Source organism: Galleria mellonella, unplaced genomic scaffold (assembly GCF_026898425.1).
Source record: "Galleria mellonella isolate WM207_F2 unplaced genomic scaffold, CSIRO_AGI_GalMel_v1 utg3720, whole genome shotgun sequence".
Taxonomy (NCBI): Eukaryota; Metazoa; Arthropoda; class Insecta; order Lepidoptera; family Pyralidae; genus Galleria; species Galleria mellonella.
In genome coordinates this window covers 66,558-92,518 of record NW_026442088.1, presented here as the reverse complement: position 1 = coordinate 92,518, position 25,961 = coordinate 66,558, and the positions used below count along the sequence as shown (strand labels likewise).

Below are 25,961 nucleotides of genomic sequence, written 5' to 3'. Positions count from 1 at the left end.
TTGGCCTGGACGTTTTCTATTTACAATAGTAGCTCAACCGGCAAACGTAATTTTTTTTAATAGTTATACAAAATTAAATGTTAAGTCACGTTACTGATATTTTTATGCAACTTAGAATGGCAAACAAGCTGACGGCCCACCTGATGGAAAGTGGTAACCGTCGCCTATAGACATGAGCAGTACCATGAACATAACAGAGTATACTGTTTCGCCCATGATACCCCCCATGCGTTGCCATTCCTGAGGACTCAGGTGTTATTCCTCTGTACCCAGTAAATTCACGCCATATCCCACCCTTCAAACCGAAACACAGCCATGCAAACACAACTGCTTCACGGTAGAAACACGAATGGGACAGAGGTGTTGGCAAACAACTTTTGTACAAAGTCTCCCTCTGGTGGTCTATACTGCAAGCATTCACAGGCTATAGTGAGGTGAGCCCATTTTAAATAAATCCTTCACTAACAACAAGATGGCACTGACCAGTAGCAGACGTGGCTGCTCATGGCGAACAGGTACTCGTTGATCATCTCGAAGGGCGCCTCCTGAAGCACGTAGTCTATCCGCCGGCCGCTGTTCAGCTTGCCCAGAACATCAGGCGCCTCCTGGATCATGGATAGCAGAATGAAAGAAAAAGTTATATAACCTTTATTCAAGTAATTTTGAATTCATCATCATCATATCATCATCATCATCATTATCATATCATCATCATCATCATTATCGTATCAGCCTTTAACTGTCCACTACTGAACATAAGCGTGAGGTGTTTTGCCAGTAGTTGCCACGCTTGGCAAGTGGATTGGCAACCGCAGTTAGTTTTAGAGATGTTTTAAGAGGGACGCTGCTGCCCATCCCTCGTCCTCCCTTAATCGCCTCAGGTTATGGAATGAGCTCCCTGCCGAGGTTTTCCCAAGAGACTACAGCATGGGGTTCTTCAAAAGGGGGTAAAAAGGTTTCTTCAGGGTTAGCAACGCGCGCGTAATACCTCTGGTATTGCAGGCGTTCATAGGCTACGGTAACCGCTTACCATCGGGTGGGCCGTATGCTTGTTTGCCATCTCAGTGGTATAAAAAAAAACGACACCCACGGGACGTTTTGTTTATATCATCAGTAAATTCGAATTTTGTATAAAGGCCGTCTGCTTGGGTACCCCTGTACCACTCGTGTTTCTACTTTGAAACATCTGTACCTACATAGCTATGTTTCGGTTTGTAGAGTGAGATATGGCAGTGAAATTACAGGGTACGGAGATAACACCATAATTCTCAAATTGAAACGACATGACTACCATTGTGTCCACCACACAAGATTATATAGATAGGGCATCGAGCCTCAAAAACGGCTCGACTTTTTGTCAGCTAATTGTCAAATTAGCTGACTCGAAGCCTAACTGCGGTTGCCAAGTGTGGCAACTACTGACAAAACCTCCTTGGCTGGCTAATAATTAAAAGGCTGATATGTTGATAAATAAAACATCTACGCGTACGAAGCCGGGCCGCATCACTAGTGTTGATATACAGCGACTATTCCAGCGACTATTCCAGCCACTTACCAGATCAATGTCCTGCGAGACATCATCTTTGTTCTCTTCGCACAGCTGCTCCTTCTCTATCTCTTCTTCCACCACCTGAATATTAAACATCGCATTTGAAACGAGCTCACAATAAGAATGGATAATTTCACCAAAGCTTCAACTACCACCGTGGCGCTGTGGTGGGCACGTCACTTTGCGTAACGAGGTCCCGGGTTCGATTCCCAATCGGATAAATTTTAGAAAACTAACTTTTCAGAATTGTCTCGAGTCTAGATTTTCTGGATTATTGCCCCCAGATATCCAACGCGTGGTTTCGGTGGGAAGGGATTGTTAGTAACGGGAGGAACTACCAGTACCATTGCTAGAAATATACCATGTCAGGTCGACCTCCACGCGGTCCCCCTGGAAACCATCGTGCTGAATATACGTGGACGTATATTCATCACGATGCCCCGCCAGCGTATACCGATAGCGCAGGCGGGGTTACCTGCCTTTGAATGAGCGTCCTCATCTATCATCACTCACTGATGCCCTGCCAGCGTATACCGATACGCGCAGCTGAAATGGTCATGTACAATGGGATTTTACCACTTCAATTTTCGTCCAATAATATATAAAATAATGTTGTAGAATAAACTCCCTGCCGAGGTTTTCCCAAGAGACTACAGCATGGGGTTCTTCTCTGGTATTGCAGGCGTTTATAGGCTACGGTAGGAATACACGCACCTTCTCGAGCTGGCAGTCGCTGGGCGGCGGCTGCGTCCTCCACACACTGGACCACGTGGTCTTCAGTGACTCCAACAGCTTCTGCTTCAAGTCGGCGCCCACTCGCGCCATCGTCTCTTTGAGTTCTACAAACAAATAAAATGTAGAAGCAAGCTGTGCAATCACACGACTTCTGTCTCCTACATTCGTTTATAAAATGCCCTGTGTTTTAAGAGATAGATAGACACTCTTTATTGTTTCCTCCATAAGATTACAATAGTAAACTTATTATAGATACAAACAATTACAAGAAATGATCACAGTGAGAAAACAATGGGCGACCTTATCGCTAAGAGCGATCTCTTGCAGGCAACCTTTGGATGGAGAGGAGTAATTATAAACAATTTGGTGGGAGGCACGATAATTCTGTCGTTTTTAAATGCATATAGAGATGTAACATATGCAATTATATAAATATATATCCCTGCTCATTATTATATACATATACACATACATACGTGTATATAAACGCGTATACAAATATATAACAACATATAAATACATACCTATTTACATATATATTTATATATACATAAAACAAAGAGATAAAATGTTAATATATATAATAAAATTAAGAAATAAATATGCTAGACAGACAAATAAATTATATTAACAACTTGCTAAATAAACTAGATAAAAATCCTTATACATATATATTTATTACAAACTACCAATTTAAATCAATTCATTATAAAATCTTTTGTCGTCAGGCACGCAGTGAGGAATACAGTCTTTACAATATGACATGAAATTTTGCTTTACATTTACGTAAAATAGAAAATCATTAACCCTGTTCTCTGCAAACATGCCAGACGCTACACTACGCCGCCATGGCAAGTCGAGCATCGCTCGGAATGCATCACAAACACATACGCATAGGGGGGAAAGGGATTGTTAGTAGTAGGATCAAATAGCCTAGCAATATACCCTGTCAGGCCGACCTCCACGTGGTCCCCACTGGAAACCATCGTGGCCAATTCTAGTTGAATTCGTCACGATGGACTAACTGATCTGCATTCCTGACCTTTAGTCCTCATCAGTCCTCTATCACTGCCCCGCCAGTGTATACCGATAGCGCAGGCAGGGTTACCATACCATTATCACACATTGTTTATTTCGTTAATAATTGCTATATATATATATATATAAATAAATGTAAATATAAATTAAAAATGAACAGTAGCGATATGATTAATATAAATATATTTCATCAAAACATGTGTGGTGTAAATAATAAAAAAGACGACCTAGAAATTTATTTGGACTATTTATGTAAAAGCATGCATTATATTTGTATAAGCGAACACTTCTTAAATAGTGTCACTGCTCCTCTCTTTCATCTACAGAATTTTCAACTGGCTTCCTACTATACTAGAACTAATAAAATGAAGGCGGAACGCTAATACTGAGCGAAAGCGGTAGAATTTGAGGATCTTTCTGTGTGCAAGGATTTAAGTAGGTCGGAATTTTTTGAGTTATGTGGTGTAAAAGATTTGGAAACAAATCTATGTATTTTGTGCTGCTACCGAAATCCAAATATGAAGAATCTTGATAAGTTTATGTTATACTTAGAAAAATTATTAGATTATTTTTTCAACAAAAGATGTATTATTTGTGGTGATTTTAATATAAATATATTAGAAAATAGTAAACAAAAACAAAAACACACACACACACACACAAACACATTTTTGAAGACATAACATATAAAAGAAATAAGAGTCAGTCATGCATTGACAACATATTAATAAATTTAACAGACGATTCTGTCACCGATAGTTACATTGACCATAATGGATTGGCAGACGGACATGCAGGAATCTTTTGTAATCTTTCAGTAGAAAAATTTCAACATGCACAGAGCAAAAGATTATTTATAATAAAAAATCAAAGATCTTATTCCGCTAAAAATAAACAAAACTTCAAAGATTTGCTCGTAAATATAAAGTGGAGTGACATGAGCATAAATACGTTTATAAATAAATTTAATAATATATTCAAACATTGTTTTAAGAAAACTAAAAAGAAAATTAGGATAACTAACTTATAAAGCTAAATGGATCTCAAAAGGAATAAAGGTATCTAGCGCAATGAAAAGAGTTTTATATAATATTAATAAGATAGATTGTGGCCAAAGTGTTATAGATTTTCGTGACAAGTACATTAAAATATATAGAAGAGTTGTAAGAAATGCTACGAAACGTTACATACAAAAAGAAATACAAGATGTAAATAATGAAAGTAAAGGTATTTGGAATGTAATAAATGAGCAAAGAAATAAAAACAAAAAGATGCATGACCATGAAAAATTTAAACTTAAAGTTGACTCAAAAATAATTGACAACCCACAGGAAATTGTTAAAATATTATCTTCGAATTTTGAATATAAATTGACGAGTCATCAGGTAATAAATATAAAGCGGAAAAGATTCTACATGACAACACAAATAGAGTACAAGACAACTTATCTTGGGAACCAATTACTCCGACTGAAATAAAAAAAGTAGTAAAAGATATGAACACTAAAAAATCTTGTGGATATGATGTATGTACATTCCAATATCTATCATTAAAGAGAATATTGAGCTTTTAGCGGAATATATATTTCTATAACATGTGTTTTAAAGAAGGCATTTTTCCCGATCAACTTAAAGTAGCTCGTGTTATACCAATATATATATATATTCCAAAAATTATAGACCCATATCCCTTTACCAACCCTTTCCAAAATATTTGAAAAGCTTTTAAAAATTAGACTTCTACAACATATAGTATCAAATAATATACTAAGCGAGGGACAGTTTGGGTATCAAAAAGGCATAGGCACCGCAGAAGCTATAGAGACACTCATAGATGATGTTTTGGATAAGATTAATAGCAAAAAAAAGGTAGCAGGGCTTTTCCTGGATTTAAGCTCTGCATTTGACACAGTTGATCATGAAATACTCTTAAGCAAACTACACTATTACGGTATACGAGAACAATCACTAAAACTATTCAAATCTTATTTAAATAATAGAAAACAATATGTCGAAATAAGAAATATAGAAAATAACCAGGAGATGATATATACATCAAAACTGACCATCATAAAAAGAGGCGTACCACAGGGTTCTATATTGGGACCAATATTTTTCATTCTCTTTATCAATGATCTTATTAATTATATACAAAATGTTGCAAATGATACTCAATTAATAATATATGCCGACGATACCAATGCCATAATCTCCGCTATGGACATAAAGGACCTAGAAATAAAAATCAATAATGTTATAGCTCTCTTAGATGAATGGTTTTCTGTTAACAATTTAAAACTAAATATAGACAAAACATGTGCCTTACTATTTAGGTCAACTTCTAAAAATAAGGATACTTTGGAAGTGTACCTGAATGGTAATAATATTAAAGTTGTTAATGAAGTAAAATTTCTAGGTGTGAAGATAGATTCTGTACTGAATTGGAAATCTGAGTTAGACTCTATAACTAAATCAGTTAGTGCATCATGCTATGCTTTGAGATGTTTGAGGGATGTGTTAACTGTTAATCAACTCAAACCAGTTTATTACTCATTGGTTGAATCAAAATTTAGATACAGCATTAAACTGTGGGGAAACAGCTATAATTACAATGTGGAAAGGGCTTTCAGGTTGCAAAAAAGAGCAATTAGAACTATCGCTCGGATTCCGCAGTGGCAGTCTTGCAGGACTTTTTTCACAAAATATAGTATTCTTACTGTACCCAGTTTGTATGTATTGATTGTGGTTACAGACTATGTTAAGAATCGTCTGCCAAATGAAACGAGAGAAGAGAGAAATATACGCATGATTTCTAGACGAAAAAATGTTGCATATGATGTCCAACCAAAACTAAATATAGTGAAACATGGCGCAAAATTTCAAGCGGTTAAATTGTATAATAAATTACCCACTGCATTAAAAACTATTAAAGATTGGAGAATTTTTAAAATAAAACTTTATACTCTTTTGTTGGAAAGGTGCATCTACTCAATTGATGAATTTTAAAATACTCTTTCATTATTTTATGCCTTACTGATGACTTTTAAATTGATTGTAATGTTATTTTTTGACAATTATTATTGGTTATTTTGTTGTTTCATGTTTTTTTTTTTTTTGTTATATTTTACGATATCTTCTTGTCACTTGCAAAAATATTCAACACAATGCAATATTGTAACGAATAAAATAAATTGAATTGAATTGAATTTGAATTAAAAAAAAAAAATATATATATATATATATATATATATATATATATTTACTAGCTGACCCCGTAAACGTTGTTTTACCACTAATTGCGAAAATCACAAAATACAGGGGTTGATCGTAAAACGATGAAAATTTAAAGTTCTATGTATTTTTCAATGCTAAATCATATTAAAATAAAAATAAAAAAAAATTGTTAAAAAAATAAAAAAAAAAAAATTTTAGGGGTGGGTCACCCTTATCATTGAGGGGTATTAAAAATAGATGTTGGCCGATTCTCAGACCTACCCGATATGCACACAAAATTTCATGAAAATCGGTAAAGCCGTTTCGGAGGAGTTTGGTAACAAACACCGTGACACGAGAATTTTATATATAAGATACATATACACACACACACACACACACACACACACACACACACACACATGGTTTGTTTTAAAAGAACTTTTTTACAATTTAAGAGTTTGTTTTACAAAAACACATCGACTTTAATTATAGCAGGACCAGTTTTAATTTAAAAACTCAAACTTTAAAATTTTACCTCAAAAAAAAAAAACTGTCCCCGTCTTAAATACGCCTGTGAAGACAAACTGCAATATTGGAGTATTCGTACCTAAGTGCATCCGTTTCCTGCCTTTGTGGTGCGGGATGAGATACGGCTTCATACTTTTCAGTTGCGGATTGATCAGGGGTTCGATTCTGTGAACAATACAATTATTTACAAATATAAATAAAATAAAATAGCCATTTATTCCACTACTTATTAACATAATTAACGTTTAGAAACACAACTGTGAAAACCGCATTCAATTCGGTGCAGCAGTTTTTGCGTGATGCTAGAACAAATACAGATAGACCGACAGACAAACAAAAAATGATTGTTTTGGCTTCTATTATAACTTATAATGGCAAACAAGCTGACGGCCCACCTGATGGAAAGTAGTAACCGTCGCCTATACACATGAGGAGTACCGTGGACATAACAGAGTATACTGTTTCGCCCATGATACCCCCCATGCGTTGCCATTCCTGAGGACTCAGGTGTTATTCCTCTGTACCGTGTAAATTCACGCCATATCCCACCCTTCAAACCGAAACGCAGCCATGTAAACACAACTGCTTCACGGTTGAAACACGAATGGGACAGAGGTACAAAAGCTAACGACTTTATGCATTCTGGTTTTGTTTTGCAACCATTTGATATGGAAATCCATACGAAGTATTCGATGGGAGTTCTGTTACCCTAAAAGTATAGGAAGTGACTGTTTACTCACCTGTAAGCTATAGGGTCGTACGGGTGGAATATGTTGAAGAAATGTTTGCATGTTGGCAGTACGAAGTCAGCGCCTAAGGACTCCACTCCGCGTATACACTCGAAAATTGCTAAGAAAAAAATAGTTTTGATATATTACACACAGCGACATCTAGTTATAAATTAAGTAAAGTCTGCACTAGACGACACGGTCCCCTCGCGAAAGTGTTTGCCGAGCGGATCAGAGAGAATTTGGAAGCGTTTTTTTTTTTTTGATTAATGAAAATGGTATGGTAACACCGCCTGCGCTAACGGGATACGCTCGCGGAGCACCAGTGAAGGGTGATAGGTGAGAATGAAAACAGGCCAGTTAGCCCATCATGATGAATTCATCAAGAATTAACCATGATAGTTTCCACGATGGTTTCCAGGGGGAACCGCGTGGAGGTCGACCTGATAGGGTATATTGCTAGCAATGGAGCTGTTAGACCCCATTACTAGCAATCTCTTCCCCCCCCCCCTAAGGGGTTTTTTTTAATGGTTGATAATGGTATGGTAACCCCGTCTGCGCTATTGATATACACTGGCGGGGCACCAGTGAGGGATGATAGATGAGGGTGAAAGTAGGTCAGTTAGCCCATCCTGACGAATTAAACTAGAATTAGTCACGACGGTTTCCAGGGGGAACCGCGTGGAGGTCGACCTGATAGGGTATATTGCCAGCAATGGAGCTGTTAGACCCCATTACTAGCAATCTCTTCCCCCCCTCCCTCATAAGGGGGTTTCTGCGAGTAGTCTCTTTAAACATCGCCGCCCATCCTTTAATCTTGCAGTTCATTTAGTCCCCGCTTATAACACCCACGGGACAGGAAGGGGTGGCTTATTCTATGCCGGGACCACACGGCCACATATAAACAATTGTATATTATTATTAAAACATATTTTATGCAAAATTGAAATAGCAAACAAGCTGACGGCCCACCTGATGGGAAGCGACAACCGCCGCCTATAGAGATGAACAGCACGGGGGGCGTCACCGAATATACAGTGACGTTCATGCAAATAATTTCATCATACCTATAGGGCTGCCCAAGGCGTAGAGCGCTGCGGGCGAGAACTCGAGCCGCGGGTACCGGACGGCCGCCTGTCCGGTGCCGGCCGTACCGGACACGTAGTGCTTCTCCGACGGGTCGCTGTCGTTCGGCTGATAAAAACAATTTGGAAACCATAGCAAAGTGATTACTTAGCTAAAATTACCATTTTGAATATCTATTGCCACTTTTTTTTATACAACTTAGAATGGCAAACAAGCTGATGGCCTACCTGATGGAAAGTGGTAACCGTCGCCTATACACATGAGCAGTACCACGGACATAACAGACTATACTGTTTCGCCCATGATACCCTCCATGGGTTGCCATTCCTGAGGACTCAGGTGTTATTCCTCTGTACCCAGTAAATTCACGCCATATCCCACCTTTCGAACCGAAACACAGCCATGCGAACACAACTGCTTCACGGTTGAAACATGAATAGGACAGAGGTACCCTAATTGTATAAAAAAAGACTTGTTTACAAGCACATTTAAATCGTATTTTTTTTAATCTACCGCAAGGTTTCGGAAGGTTGTTACCTATTGAGAAGAGCCCGCAAGAAAATCGACAGTTACTTTTTTAAATCTCTGTTTCTCTGTTAACATTATATATATATATATATATATATATATATATATAAAGCACTTACCCGCTGATGGCAGAGTAGATCGTATAGTATGACGCTTCCAAGCGAATGGCCACCTAACGAGACTGTACCGCGGAAGTGTGGGTTGCGCGATACGAACAGCCTGTAGATTCGATTCATTTCCGCGCACACCGTGTCTATTATTGTCTATGGAAAGAAAAAGTCAGCAGTGAGTTATATTTACAAGCAACATTAAGCCTTGTTCACATTGCAATAGAGTCGATTTTGAAGCACCATTTTTATTTATGAGTGTTCTTATAAAAGCCTACTTTAATCAAGTCGTAATAGGGTAGATTGGGGGAAAGGGATTGTTAGTAATGGAGACTGAAAATCCCATTGCTAGCAATATACCCAACCAAGTCGCCCTCCCCGCGGTTCCCCTGGAAACTATTATGGTTAATTCCTGATGGATTCATCATGATGGGCTAACTGGCCTGTTTTTATTCTCATCTATCACCCTTCACTGGTGCTCCGCCAGCGTATCCCGTTAGCGCAGGCGGGGTTACCATACTATTTTCACCCATAAAAAAAATAGTGTAGATTCTGAGGCAGCATTCTAGTTTTTTTAAAGCACAGCCTAGGGGTGGGTAATAAATATATATATATATATATTCCTTTAAGACACTGCAGTTGCGGAAAGGACTGGGACACTGCAGCGGCTCGAGAGGCCGGGGTCGCATACCCGTATGCCTTTATTCTAGAATCGGACAGATTTCTAGAGAAGAACACGCCTGACGCTGTACATATGTATAATAAAATATGGCAGAATTTAAAAAAATAGTTTTTTAGATTTGGTAATTTCTTTTTTTATTTGAAACATATCCTTACATTAGGATTGGTCTCATAGAGATTTCTTGATTCAGTGGTTTGGTTTTAAAACAAAACTAGTTTTGTCTAGATTGAAGTAGGCACTTTATAAAAATAATTAAGTAACTTACAAATATAAAGTGAAAAAAATAAAAAAATAAAATCTTTTCTTTTAATGTTTCCACGAAATATTCAATTTATTACAGCGTAATATATATTTTTTTTAAACTTTTTTGGCGCAAAAATTACAACTCTAGTTAAACGGTCCATGCACATGGTCCATTGCACGGTCCATTGTCAGCAACGGGGACAATAATCATCATATCTCTTTTAAAAACTATACATACATACATACATATCTGTCGCGCCTGTCTCCCATCAGGGTAGGCAGAAACAATGGAACGCCAAATGCTTCGATTCAAACAAACCTCCTTCGCTTCTTCCACATTCATCAATCTTTTCATACACGCTCGCCGGTTACGGGTACTTTTAATTTGGCCCTTCTTCAGCACGTCGCCTCGACGGTCGACATACGTTAAAAACTATACTCAAGCAGTAATAGAGTTACCTGGCAAAATATTGGACTGGTATAGAACAATATGTCGAGTACGGTGTCGTTGGTGAAGTTCCTCAGCTTCGGGATGCTGTCGAGCGTGATCTGCGCCACGCGGCGGTCCACGCCCGCCTCGCCCGCGTGCAGCGTCGCGTGCCACGATATGGGCAACACCTGCCAAAATAGATTATATTTTTTATACAACTTAGAATGGCAAACAAGCTGACGGCCCACCTGATGGAAAGTGGTAACCGTCGCCTATAGACATGAGCAGTACCGTGGACATAACAGAGTATACTGTTTCGCCCATGATACACCCCATGCGTTGCCATTCCTGAGGACTCAAGTGTTATTCCTCTGTACCCTGTAAATTCACGCCATATCCCACCCTTCAAACCGAAACACAGTCATGCAAACACAACTGCTTCACGGTAGAAACACGAATGGAGAGGTGCTCAAGCAAACGACTTTTGTACAAAGTTTCGCTCTGGTATTATGTTAGTATGTCATATCTCACCTCGACCCTGTTAACGACCCCGTTGTCGTATGAATTCCTGTAATGCGACTGCAGCAGTTGTAGACTGGTGGCTCTAAAGTCATCCACTGTAACAGAAACATAATCAAATTTATTAAAAAAAAGTCGATCAAGTGCGGGTCGGACTCGCACAACGAGGGTTCCATACAAAATCATCATTTTTTTTTGTGAAATAAATACAAATTTACAGTTTTCGGTTGTTTTCCTTTACTTCCGTTACATGGCATTGCTTCTTGCCAAATTTCATGATTGAGGTCAACGGGAAGTACCCAATAGGGTTTTTTTATACAATTTAGAATGGCAACAAGCTGACGGCCCACCTGATGGAAAGTGGTAACCGTCGCATATAGACATGATCAGTACCATGGATATAACAGAGTATACTGTTTCGCCCATAATACCCCCTATGCGTTGCCATTCCTGAAGACTCAGGTGTTATTCCTCTGTACCCAGTAAATTCACGCCATATCTCACCCTTCAAACCGAAACACAGCCATGCAAACACAACTGCTTCACGTAGTTTTTGACTCCCTTTGCGAATGTCGAAATATGCGATATAAATGGAACATAAACGGCCGTGTCGATTGATTGCGTCGATTTAGAAGCTTGATTTTTCCACTGCTTTAAGAGATTGCATACCTACATATATGATATTAAATTCAACTTGATACCTACACGCGTTCCTAAGAAAAAGGGGGTTAACTGACAGACAGGCTGAAAGATGGACGGACGGATAACGAAGTGATCATATAAAGGTTCCGTTTTCTCCTTTGGAGGTACGGAACCATAAAAACTGAGCACATTTTTATAATAATTCAGGAAATTTCTGTATTATAGATAAATAGTCTTTATTGTTTCATCCTTAAGGTTACAATTAGATCAATTTTATCTGGTAGTCAGTCATTTTAGCTAGCAAGTTAGTGCTGCCTCCCGGCACGGCCCGCAGCCGCAGCCGGCGGGGACGGCACACATATTCTCTCGGGTCACAGGAATTCACACAACTTAACACCTGGTTGTAGGGAGTGCCCCCCCCCCCCTCGCCCGGGAAGGATTACTAGCAATGCAGAGTACAAGTCGCATTGCTAGCAATGCACCCAACCTCCAGATGGTCCTGGAAACCATCGTGCTGAATTCCAGGTGTATTCATCACGATGGTCTAATTGACCTGCCTTTTCATTCACACCTACCATCCCTCACTGGTGTGCCGCCAGTGTATACCGTTAGGAGGGGTTACCATTACATTATCATTCATTAAAAAAAACACCTGGTCGTTGTTGATTTTATCCCCATTTTTTTACAATTAAGTGTAAATAAATAAAATAAATTGCCTCGTGGTCCCGGCATAGAATAAGTCACCCCTTCCTTGCCCGCATGTGTTCTAAGAGGCGACTAAAGGAGAGCAAAGGATGGGCAGCAGCATCCCTCTTAAAACATCGTTAAAGCTTAACTGCGGTTGCCAATTCACCTGCTGAGCGTGGCAACTATCGGCAAAACCAATCTCTCCACGGCTTATGTTCACCAGTGGATAGTTAAATCCTTTTATGTAATAATAAAGATAATGTACGAAATAAAATAAAAAAAAAACACACACACACACACACACGCACCCACGCACGCACGCACGCACACACACACACACACACACCCATGTCCTCTATTTCCGACTCGTCCCAGCCGCGACGCACCACGCGCGGACGCATCGTCGTCTGCTGCAAGTTATAATCGAATGCATGAGTTAATGATGAACGAACGATTATCATCATCATCATCACCATCACCATTCTAATCATCATTTCAGCCATTATCTGTTCACTGCTGAACATAGACCTCCCAGACTGCCATAAGGAACGGTTCAGAGCCACTTGCACCTACTGACAGCCTTCAATGCATTTGGGGTTGTCACTCCATCTAGAGAGGGGGGGGGGGGTCGTCCTACACAGCATTTGCATGTATAGGATCGTCACTCATGAAACTTTCTTTCCCATCGGTTGTCGGTTCTTGGAGCTATACGGAAGGCTCGTGTTTAGCAGTGGACAGGTAACGGCTGATAGTGTTCCTGGGATAGTATCAACACAATTTGGATACCTTTAAGTTCCATTACCTAGATGTCAGTAATATTCGATATGTATATGTATATAGTTCTTTCGGACAATGATCACCCATTGCCACATCGTCCATACCAGTCGAATATCTATATTCATCACAGCAGGTTCTTCTTTTCGTTTTTATATATTGAATAACTAGTATCTAATATATATGTTATTGGGCCAATATATGTATAGATATTATAAATATATATATATATAGTATATAGATAACTACAATATATATTAGCCACTTTTATCATTAACACAGGACAAAATCCGACCAAAGTCTATCTACCAGTATCTCAATTCGTTCACACTAACTGTCTTCTCCTTCTGTATTCTGTACTCTCCCGCGCCGTGAACCAAGAGCAGCAAGTGGTCTATTTTCTCGGGCTGGTCTCCTGACACCTTAATCTTTATTGGATTTCGGTATACGCGTTTGCCGAAGTTGAACAGCTGGGGATTCAGGATAGGAAAAGGTATTTAGAGGATGATAATGGAATGGTAACCTCGCCTGCGATATTAGTATACATTGGCGGGGCACCAGTGAGGGATGATAAGGAACAGCTGGGGATTCAGGATGGGGTAATGTATTTGTAAGATGAAAAGAGAATGGTAATCCTGTCTACACGGAGGAAAAGAAATTGTCAGTAATGGAGTCTTAACTGACCCATTGCTAGCAATGCACCCTATCAAGTCGACCTCCACGTAATTCCCCTTGGAAACCATCGCGGTTAATTCTAGTAGAATTCGTTACGATGGGCTAACTGACCTGCTTTCATCGTCACCTATCATCCTTCACTGGTGCTTCGCCAGTGTATACCGACAGCGCAGGCAGGGTTACCATTTCATTATCACCCATTAAAAAAACCCTGCCTACGCTATCGGTAAACGATGACAAGTAAGAGATGAGAGGGAAGGATGAGATCAGGTCCGTTAGCATATCGTGTCGAATTCATCAAGAATTAACCACGATGGTTTCACGTCGACTTGACTGACCTGCTACATTGCTATCAATGGGTATTATAGTTCCCGCTACTAAAAATACCCTTCCCTCCTCATGGGTCTTTATGAGATCTTTCATAAACCTCGGTTTCTGATCCAAGTACATACATAAAAGCATTCGACGATCTCCATGATCCTGAAGTAGGCACATTGCTTTGCGTCAATGAGGTTGAGGGTTCGATTCTCAGGCGGGACAATTTAGGAAACTGAGTTGAGAAAACTTCCTAAATTCTTCAAATTGTCAGGTAAGAAAAATTAATTAAACAAACTACATTTAGATGGAGTATGAAGGCCAAGATTTTCAATTATATCTTTAGCAACACAAGTGTGTGAAAACGTCTTTTATTTCCTACCTTTAACATCAATTTTTCCTCAGTATTTCCCATGTAGTGGCATTTTTTTTAATGGATGCCATACCATTATGGTATGGTAACCCCACCCGCGCTATCGGTATACACCGGCGGGGCACCAGTGAAGGATGATATGTGAGGATGAAGCAGGTCAGTTAGCCCATCGTGACAATTTCAACAAGAATTGTTCACGATGGTTTCCAGGGGGAACCACACTAATAAGGTATATTACTAGCAATGAGGCTATCAAACTCCATTGGTAACAATCCCTTCCCCCCCCCCCCCCATGTAGTGGCATTGTCTAGTTACAATTTTATTTTCTGCATATAGAATATTTCGAAACAATGCAAACATGACGTCATCTTCATCTACATTCCACCCCTCCATATCCATCATATTACCCCTACCAGCAAACAAGAACCAGTTTGCAAATGACCTGCCTCTCCCCTGTACAGTTTTGCGGATATCACCTTTAGTATAGATATGCAAAGATGTATACTCACAGGTGTGGAGCTAAAGCTGTCTGTGGCACTCTGCAGCAGATGCACCATGACGGTGGGGCCGTGCATCACCACCGACTCGTTGTTGGGCAGCACCAGGCGCCTGTGCCATTCGCCAGTTGTCATGCCGTGGCGGTACTCCTCCTGTGGGTTAGAGTAACGTAGGATAAAGTAATTTTTTTTTTATGGGTGTAAATGGAATCAATAATTCCATTTAAAATTAATGCTTAACTCACAATTTTTTTTTAATTGACTTTAATGGAATGGTAACCCCGCCTGCATTATCGGTATATACTGGCGGGGCACCAGTGAGGGATGATAGTTGAGAATGAAAAGGCAGGTTAGTTAGCCAATTGTAATGAATACACGTGGAATTCGGCACGATGGTTTCCAGGAAGGACCATGTGGAGATCGATTTGACAGGGTATATTGCTAGCAATGGGTCTGGTAGTCTACATTACTGACAATTCCTTCTTCCCTCACTAATATGCTATTACTGTGCATGGTACTGTTCATGTGTATAGGCGACGGTGGCCAATTTCAATCGAGCGATCCGTTGACTGTGAAATATGGAAACATCTATAGTACAATAATTACCTCGAGCTTTTCGGCGACTGCTTCTGTGTAGGGTACATATCTGGGGTCCGTTGTACCCTTGTAGAACCAACTGCACCTGCAATTTATAACAGTACTTTGCAATGTCAAGAAAACATACGTTAGACTAAAAAAGCTTATCATTGTCGAAGCAAATGGTGAAAGACAGAGAGGTGATAATCCGGCTGAACCGACTATACATGCTATAGCTATTTCATCAAAAGTCGTACAAAAGTCGATTGCTTGGGTACCTCTGTCCCATTCGTGTTTCAACCGTGAAGCAGTTGTGTTTGCATGGCTGTGTTTCGGTTTGAAGGATGTGATATGGCGTGAATTTACTGGGTACAGAGGAATAACACCTGAGTCCTCAGGAGTGGCAACGCATTGGGAGGTATCATGGGTGAAACAGTATATTCTGTTATGTCCATGGTACTGCTCATGTCTATAGGCGACGGTTACCACTTTCCATCAGGTGGGCCGTTAGTTTGTTTGACATTCTAAGTTGTATAAAAAAAAAGACAACATATTTTTAATATTCACATCTCCCCTCTTAATGAGAAAAGATGGCAAACTAACCTCCAGCGGAGGCACAAATGGCCGGAGTACAGAGCCCCAGGAGGAGAAACCAGCGTACTATGCTGCCAGTATTTAAAAGCACCGCTTTATACATCTTTCTCGAAACAGAATTGCTTCGGAAACCCAACCGTCTGAGGTATTGTATAAGACAGTTGGGGTGATTTCGGTGGATATCACCCTTACATTACAGTCACCTTGTTAGCCAAACCATGACACTTCCTCATCTTCTCTGTACCGTCTTGCACGAGGTTCTCGTCATGCGGTACGGTGACATCCACCAAAAACACCTTCGAAAGTGCTCAAACCATCATCACGATATCAGATTTGTCCACAGACATTTATATTGCTAGCTATGAGGCTGTTAATCCCTGTGACTAATAATCCCCCCCCCCCCCCCAAGTGTCCTTTAGTGTTAATGATAACTATACATACACTTACCTCCTGACATTTGTCGGTTTGTCCGCCCAATAGACGGCTACCCTGAGCCGACCTATGATGTTCACGTCATAGCGACCACCATCTGTTGGCACCAGGGTATTCTCGTTCAGGTTGGCTGCAATACAAACGGACAAAACACGATAATTATATTTCTATATAATGAAAAACAATAAGGCGCATATGTAGGAAGACCGTGTGGTTCCAGCAGAATAGCCTTGTTCCTTTCCAGTGGATGCCGTAAGAGGTGACTAAGGGAACTTAACAGTCGAGGGTTGGGCAGCAGAGTCCCTCTTGAAACATTACCAAAGCTTAATTGTGGTTGCCAGGGAGGAAGGGACGCCCTATCAGGTCGACCTCCACGTGGTTCTCCATGGAAACCATCGTGAACAATTCTTGTTGATTTCGTCACGATGGGCTAACTGACCTGCTTCATTCTCATCTATCATCCTTCACTGATGCCCCGCCGGTGTATACCGGTGGCGCGGGTGGGGTTACTATTTCATTATCATCCATAAAACTGCTATTGCCAATCCGCCTGCCAAGCGTGGCTACTACTGACAAAACCCCCCCAATGAATCCATGTTCATCAGTAGACAGTTAATGGCCAATATCATCATCATCATCATCAACAACATCATATGTAGTTACTTCCAGACAAGTCTTAACAGATCACCGATCGTATTCTGGGGTTGCCATCACACAATTATAGGAGGTCCACACTTCCCCTCCCCCTCCTCCTCTGCCTTACATATGTCTATGGAATACTCACGGCTATGAAACGCTTCCTCCAAAGCCTTCGAGTCCGCAAAGGAGAATCCTTTCCATGTGGACTTTTTCTCTGTGTCCACACGGTAGAACCAGTGGTGTTTGACTGGGGTGTACTCCGCGCTAGAGCGTTGCTGGAGAATATTTATTTTTACTTTATTAAAATTTTGATTTATTTAATTAATTTTGATGTTTCCTCCCACGAACACTCAGGTTGTGGAATGAGCTCCCTGCCGAGATTTTCCCAAGAGACTACAGCATAGGGTTCTTCAAAAGTGGGGTAAAGAGGTTTCTTCAGGGTCGGCAACGCGCGCGTAATACCTCTGGTATTGCAGGTGTTCATAGGCTACGGTAACCACTTACCATCAGGTGGGCCGTATGCTTGTTTGCCACCTCAGTGGTATAAAAAAAAAATTGGATTTTAATTAGAATTTAATTAAATTGATGAAATTGAAAGTGAACTATTTAATTATTGAAATCTTTGTGAAAATTAAAAAAACGACGCCCTCCTCGCTTCTAATCTCTGCGCCCGACAGAGTCTTTGAATGAAAAATAAATAAAAAAAAATATCGCCCTCCTCGCTTCTAATCTCTGCGCCCGATAGAGTCTACAATATACTTTATTAATTGTTACCATCTTTCATAATAATATTGTAGAATGCAATAAATAAATTGAATTAAATTTAAAATATCGCCAAGAATAATCCGATTAAATTGACAACATTTATGGTGCAGTAGTTGGCGCGTTGCTTTGCATTAATGATATCCAGGCCCTTTACACAAGTGGCAAGCGAATTCATCAATGGAATCGACATAGCTAGCGAGTCTGTCAGTTGGAATGAGATATCCGACGTTGCTATCTTTTCCTATCTCACGGATTCGCTAGCGATAGGTTTTTTTTTTAAATGGATGATAATGGAATGGTAACCCCATCCGCGCTATCGGTATACACCGGCGGAGCACCAGTGGAGGATGATAGGTGAGGATGAAGCAGGTCAGTTAGCCCATCGTGACGAATTCAACAAGAATTGTTCACGATGGTTTCCAGGGGGAATCACGTGGAAGTCGACCTAATAAGGTACATTGCTAGCAATGGGGCTGTCAAACTCCATTGCTAGCGATGGGTTAGCTTGCCACTTGTCTAGAGGACCAGATTTCGATTCTCGGTTGGGAATCAGATTTTTCTGATGTGGCTCGGATCTGCGTATTCTGGCTTGTGCCCTCTGACGTTTGTTGCCAGGTTCCTCATAAAACGAAGGTATTCGAGCTTGAGGATAAAGCAAATGTTACTGATTGTAAAACCAATTGTCCGTTTAAATTCTGCGTATTAGTCATATGCCATATGCACTTAGTTAAATCTTATTTTTATTTGTGAAAACTTATAACTGGCTTTATGTATTTACTGTCTTTTTTTTTTATAACGAAATTTCTTATCTGTTAGTTATTCTATAATGTTAAAATAAACAAATGTACATTCAAGTAAGCCTATGGTTTCACCATGTTCTTCATAGATTATTGAATAGTTGTTACATTTGGTCAGCTGTAGATATTGGATGGGTAAAATTACGATGATCACTTTGAGTTTTGGGAAACATACATACTCGTATATTGGGGTCGACTCTGAGGTGCCACTTTTCTATTAAATTTTCAATTTAATATAACAGCGAAATGTATATTTTAAGAACTAGTAATAAATTTAGTTTCTAAAGAAAAAGCTCTTTGAAGAAAAAGTATTACAAATAAATTATATACCTCAGTCATAACAGCAACGTCTTCATTTCGCTCTTCGTTATTTTGAAAAATCACTGTGACGTCTTTGTGACTAGCGCCAGGCTTGTCCTGCTCCATATTACTATCACTTTCTCGTTTAGACTCGGTATTTCCGCTATCCATTGTTTTCCTAACTTTATAACGTTTATCTAATGAAGCCCAATTGTTACAGCAATATTTACAATTCATTACCATCGAAAGAAAACATTCATCATCTGTCATTTCCTCTAATTTACTTTTATTATCATTTTTATTTTCTAGATCGGTGACTTTATTACCTATTTCTTTATCTACAATTTGACTATAGCTTGGTTCGCCTATTTTTAATTCGTTTATATTTACATTACTATATTCCGTTGTGAAATAATTTACTCTCCTGACTATTTGGTCATTTTCAAAGTGTTGAAAGGACGTCAAATCCTTCATTAGATTTATTATGGACTTATCATGTGGAATGTTTTGGATATGTTTCTGATCTAAATTAGATTGACTACTTTGCTGAAAACTATTATTTTCCATTGAACTCGGTTTACTTTCATTTGAAGCATGTCTGTAATGATTTTGACTTTGGCTCAACTCAAAAAAAGACTTGGCTGGATCGGTATTCGTTGGGGTCGTAAAATAACTTGCTAATCTGTTAAAACTGTTATCATTGTCTTCTTGTTTATTAACAGGATTCTCAGGAGTGGAGAAAAAGCTAACCGGATCGGGTAACATTTTTGTCTCGGTTTGCTTCTTTTCTGCTGTTTGTGAAGGTATTTCGGGAAAACTACGTGATGTTTCAGGAATTTCGGTAGTCAAAGAAGTGCCACCAAATAATGGTGTATCTAACTTTACATTACTTTCTTCTGTTTTGGGTTCCAACGTTGGCAAATGTTGTTCTTGACTCATTCCGCATACAGTAGAGGGAGGTGGTAATATTTCTGAAGAAAGAATTTCTGAGGAAAGGTTTAATCTTTGACTATCCGCAGATTCTATTTTTTGAAAGTTTTCCGTTTGCTTCACAGCCATATTGTCACCAAAAATAGTAGCTAAAGGAATTAGTTTCTCTGATGCACATGACGATTTGCGCGATTCCTTTTCTTGCGTTACAGGTAGTTCTTCATCAGGCCTGTGAATCGAACTATAAGTTGGTATCTCTGGAGGACGTATTTGTGTGGAAGTATCAGGAATGTACGGTTCGTTCTTAGTGTTTACAAATAAGTTTTCTGAAGAAATGCCACTTAGTCTTCTCTTGTATTCATCCTCAAAACCAGGCGGAATGCGCATAGGTATATTAGGTGAACCCACTTGGAACTGATTATATGGAGAAGAAATCGAATTTCTATAATGAGTTTCTGCAGCGTAGTTTCCAGTATCAAAATAAGAGGCTATTGTAATAACAGGGTTGTTCATAGTAATTAGATCAATTCTCTGTGACTTCTGCGCATCAAATATGTCATCATTTTCCTCAACTGCAGTTTCTTCCATTTTTTTAAATTTCTCTACTCTGTCAGTAAACGAATCTACTTCTGGAACAGGATCGTCTGAGCTTCTTTCTCGTTCTTTATATTCTATTTTATCATCATCAGTTTCCGAGGGATCTATAACAAATTCTTCAAAGAGAGGAAAATCTTTCTTTGCATCCTGTTCTATAGAGTGCACATCTAAACCACCAGTTTCATCGGACTTAAAGTCATTATTCGGTGCGGGAGGTGCTGTTGGTACACTCATTTGTCTGGGTAGCACTACAGGTGTATCTTCATACGAATTTTTGTACTCGGCTTTTATTTCATCACTAGCGTTATTGGGAATATTATCAAAAAATAAAGAATTTCCACCGTAAAAGCCAATTGAATTTGGATCTATTTGGAAAGCGTAATTGTGTTCTATTAAATCTTTCGAAGTAGGCATTGTATTGTCTGTACACCATCCATAGCCTCTGGTAGAAATATTATCCCCAGATTCATTATCTAAAAGTTTTGCCGCCGATTGTACTTGAAGAGCTTCAATGGTTTCTTCAGTTATATTAGATATTTCTACACATTGTTCTGTATCAAAATCAATCCGATCGTCAACTGGAGTATTACTTTCTGTGAATGGAACCTCTACAGGATTCAGAAGTTGTATAGGTGCTATGATGTTTTCTATCATCTGTGAAGTTAAATCATCCGTTTCTTTACCCTCTGGTTTATTAACTTCTCTACATGTTTCGCATATATTAAAGTCAGATACACTATCGTTTTCCTGACTATTACCACGAAGCGGTTTATCTCTACATGTGATGTTTTCACAAGAACTGATACTGGTGTCACGATTAGATACAGTTTCCACGTTTTTCGGTATTTCATTTAAAGACACATTTTTCAAAGCAAACTCGAGCTCCGTAGTTTCTAAAGATTTATCAGAGATATTATTTGTGCTATATTCTACCGGTGCTTCGATTTCAGCATTATCTGTTACATTTTCTTGATTAATTGTCTGATTATTTTGAATTATCGGAAATTGATCTTTATCTTTGTTGTCAATATCAAATCTAAAATTAGAAAATGTATTCTCTGGTATTTGAATATGATTTTTTGCAGACAATAATAATGCTTCTTTTGCTAAGATATCATTTTTCTCTTCAACTTGTTTAGTACTATTATTATATCTTACACTTGTATTTACAGTAGTTTGTATATTTGTAATTTCTAATACATCGTCATTACTATTTTTGCTTGTAGAATCATAACTGAAAAAATTCGCTGGAGGAAGAATATTTTCATCTTTAACTTCAGTTTGAGAAGTTTCTTGTAATGGAGGTTCGACATTTTCTTTTGTTACTGTTTCTTCTGTAACTGGTAATTTATTATCAAAAAATTGGTGTGCTGTCACATTTAATACATTTTCGGGTTTATTCTCATAAACTGTCGAATTAACAGACTGCTGTGAATCAGATGTTTTATATAGCGAACTTTCCTGTGATGTTGGTGGTATAAAACTGAAAAAGTTTTGAGCAGACAAACTAATATCATTCTTACTCAGATTTTGAGCAATTTCTTGCTCAGGTACATTTGCATTTGGTATGTATTCACTTTTTTCATGTAACGTAACTGAACCGATAGGTTGTTTGTCTATACTTTCAAACGATGTAGTGTTAGTGTCATTAAAATAGGCATTATGCAGATTATCTTTAACAGGTGCTTCTGCCGTATTCACAACAGTTGAAGTATGTGGATCTTTATCATAATTGGTTACATAGTTTTGTTGTAAATTTGTGTAATAGTTGGTCTGTTTTTGATTCTGATAATAATTACATGAGTCTTGGACTGGATAATACTGCATGTGATCAAAATAATTAGACATATTTTGACTGTTCTGATAATCGTAATTTTGTGTAGGTATTGGAGGCTGTTCATTAGGTACAAATATTTCAAATTCCTGGTTGTTATAGCCATATGATGCTTGTGCATTAGACTGATGGCCATGAGAAATATTTTCTTGGTTAAATGTTTCTTCTTTTTTAGCCTCATTGTAAGCAGGGTCAAAGAATGTAGTCACAGTATTCTGGATTTTATTTATATCTATAGAACTAAGTTTAGATTTTAAAGAACCAATAATACCAAACCCTTTAGATTCCTGTGGTGGTTCCTGGTATTTTTCTGTGGTTGGTCTACTTAAATCGAATGCTGTATTGTAATCAGATTGCACATTAGGTGGCGCAAATTTTTGTGTATTAGATACATTAAATTGTGAGTACATAGTATTTTCTTGTTTATTAAGATCAAATGGCACAGTAGCTTGTTCAATATTAGGTGCTACTAATTCTTGTTCGATCGGTGCTAAGCTCGGTTGTTGAGGAACAAACAAATCACCTTGAAAACTACTCGGTTCCACTGTAGGTAGCAGGGGTTTAATATTATTACTTATTGAACCAACTCCTTCAATTGGACCGGCGTAATATTGAGGCCGTTTCTTATTTAATCTATAATTGATATTGCCACTTGCTTTTGGTGGTTCAGCAATCGATTTATGGATATCTGCCACCGGAGGCGGGATAATATGTTTAACATTTTCTTGATTACTTTGTATTAAATCATTTTCAGCAGTTTTCACAGTGCTAGGATTAAAGAAAGATGGAGCTACTGGAACGTTTTGCGCAAAAGATGAAGGCTGTAAAATATTATCTTGAGTGTTCAATGGAATTGTTTTTATCAAATTTGAAGTGTTCTGATCCAATGCTAATACATTATTAGATGCAGAGTTTTGACAAATATTTGTAGTGGTGGATTCCGTTGTTGGATTAGAGGACTGTAAGAGGTCCTCACCAGGGTAACTAGGAGTTTTACTTGCTGGTAGTGGTACTTCAACACTTGAAGATAATGTTTTTTGGCGATTAAATGCAGAAGTCGGTGTAAATACATTTATAGGTGGTAATGAATTTGATGGTCCTGGGTTGAAAAAAATTGTAGATGACGGTGGTAAATTTACTACATCAGCAGAGTTCTCTTGAATAAAACTAGATCGATGAATAGATGTGGTACTATTTAACACATTCGTTGGCGGAGCTGTTATATTCCAAGTCGATGATTGTAAATTAAAACTGTCACTTGGTACATTAGGTGCTGATGCTGAAGAAATTGCCAGTGATTGTGAATCGCTTTGATTCTGAAGAACAGCTGACGCTTGTGTTACAGCTGGAGCAACTAAAGGAGTTGCAGGTACATTACAAATTGTCGGTTGCGATTTTGTTACAAGCGTCGGTGTGAATACAGTCGAAACTATATTTTGAGACTGACTGTGTCCAGAATTAAATAAATTCTGCAAATTATCTGTAGTCGAAGGATCTAAATTGGGCACAAATATATTTGATGCGAAAACCGGAGCTTGTGACATTGTAGGTTTAATTATTGGATGATTTGCAGATATCCGCCTTGCAACTGATGGTGGTAAGACTGATTTTCCTACTGTATTATTATCTTTCCTAGGTGCATTAGAGAACATAGGAGGAGGCGGAATTATAGGTGGAGTTGGTTGAGCGATCGCTGCAGTTTGAGCGTATTGTCCATAAAACGGTACAGTTTGATTAGATGCATGTTCTATAGTTCCAAAATTTTCGTCAACTTTATTAGCATATAAATTAGGTTCATTATAGTTTACTACTGAATGGACTGTAGCGGTTCCTTCGTTATTTGTTTCAGTATGTACAGGATTGAATAAATTAACTTCCTTTGGTCTAATTGGATCGGTTTCCAATCCCGAACCTTCATTTAATACATTAGTTGAAGTAGGTGGAGTGAAGAATGGCGGTATACTAGAATGGTTCATAGGGGGATGCAAAGGTAAATTTTGAGTATTTTCACGAGAACTTAATCCTGGTATTTGAGCGTATGCCTTCTTCTTTGTTGTGATGCGGTAATTTGTAGTACCTGTAATAAAAAAAAATTACAATGAATATAGAATATAATGTGAAAAACTCAATTAAGATTTACAAAATTTATTCTACAGCTTGTAAAACGAACTGTCCTCAAAGGAATTGTTTAATATGGTTCCCACAGCTACTTTTTACTATCATACAATTCGCCATCGACAGGGAGTTAACCCCTATACCTTAGAGCCTACATGGTCGCGTACAGCGCGGTTTTAGAGATGTTTCTTCCCATGAAGGCTCTGGGAGCTGTTTCTGTCGAGGTTTTTCCAAGAGATTACAGCATGGAGTTCTTAAAAAAAAGAGGTAAAGAAATTTCTTCAGACACGGCAACGCGCGCGAACCACACCTGGTATTACAGGCGTTTATAGGCTACTATAAATGGTTACCGTCAAGTGGGCCATATGCTTGTTTGCCACCTCAGTGAAATAAAAGAAAGTCAAATTGTTCCCCGTTTGAAAAAGGTGTCATGAAAACGTGAAAAGGTTATTAAACCTAAATTATAATTAATCAATACGGATTACAAGTGTCAATCAATATAATCCATTAAATTGACCTAAAATACAATTAACGTCGCTTTTTTATTTGCCAAACGTGCCAGTTGAAAACAAAATATGTTGGTAAATGCGCGATTCCGTATTCTACACGTATTTTCAAGTATTTTCAGCAGTGTCGACCAAATACAGCCTGATTTATTGCTGAGAAAGTAGCTTTTTCTACGCAGAAAAAAGTACTTTTTTTTATTTTTTTATAATAATACATTTCTATTTTACGGCTATAGTCCCGGTATAGGATAGACCACCCCTTCTCTTCTCGTGGGTAACATAAGATACGACTAAGGGAGGGAGATGGATGGGCAGCAGCGTCCCTCTTAAACCGTCTCCAAAGCCTAACTGCAGTTGCCAACCCGCCTGCCAAGCGTGGCAACTACTGGCAAAACCTCCCAAGGCCTATATTCAGCAGTGAACAGATAAAGGCTATTTCTATTTCAATACAGAAATAGGTAAATCAGAGGTACAGGTTTTTTTAGAAACTAATAACGTACAGTATTTCTCCAAATTTTTTATAGT

The 25,961-nt window shown here is 38.6% G+C and overlaps 1 protein-coding gene across 1 annotated transcript in view; it reads right to left on the bottom strand.

The window, feature by feature from the left end:
• Nucleotides 1-25,961, bottom strand: part of LOC116413048 (uncharacterized) — a 34,503-nt gene that overhangs the window by 2,862 nt on the left and 5,680 nt on the right. The window contains exons 3-18 of the mRNA XM_052897602.1: nucleotides 19,485-24,892; nucleotides 17,738-17,867; nucleotides 16,969-17,083; nucleotides 15,958-16,033; nucleotides 15,364-15,504; nucleotides 14,505-14,646; nucleotides 13,823-13,990; nucleotides 11,401-11,486; nucleotides 10,899-11,057; nucleotides 9,527-9,670; nucleotides 8,861-8,987; nucleotides 7,806-7,914; nucleotides 7,145-7,230; nucleotides 2,264-2,388; nucleotides 1,556-1,630; nucleotides 484-605 (exon numbers count right to left, since the gene is read on the bottom strand). Of these exons, the coding sequence (XP_052753562.1) occupies nucleotides 484-605; nucleotides 1,556-1,630; nucleotides 2,264-2,388; nucleotides 7,145-7,230; nucleotides 7,806-7,914; nucleotides 8,861-8,987; nucleotides 9,527-9,670; nucleotides 10,899-11,057; nucleotides 11,401-11,486; nucleotides 13,823-13,990; nucleotides 14,505-14,646; nucleotides 15,364-15,504; nucleotides 15,958-16,033; nucleotides 16,969-17,083; nucleotides 17,738-17,867; nucleotides 19,485-24,892 (7,213 nt within the window). The remainder of the gene's footprint in view (nucleotides 1-483; nucleotides 606-1,555; nucleotides 1,631-2,263; nucleotides 2,389-7,144; nucleotides 7,231-7,805; nucleotides 7,915-8,860; nucleotides 8,988-9,526; nucleotides 9,671-10,898; nucleotides 11,058-11,400; nucleotides 11,487-13,822; nucleotides 13,991-14,504; nucleotides 14,647-15,363; nucleotides 15,505-15,957; nucleotides 16,034-16,968; nucleotides 17,084-17,737; nucleotides 17,868-19,484; nucleotides 24,893-25,961) is intronic.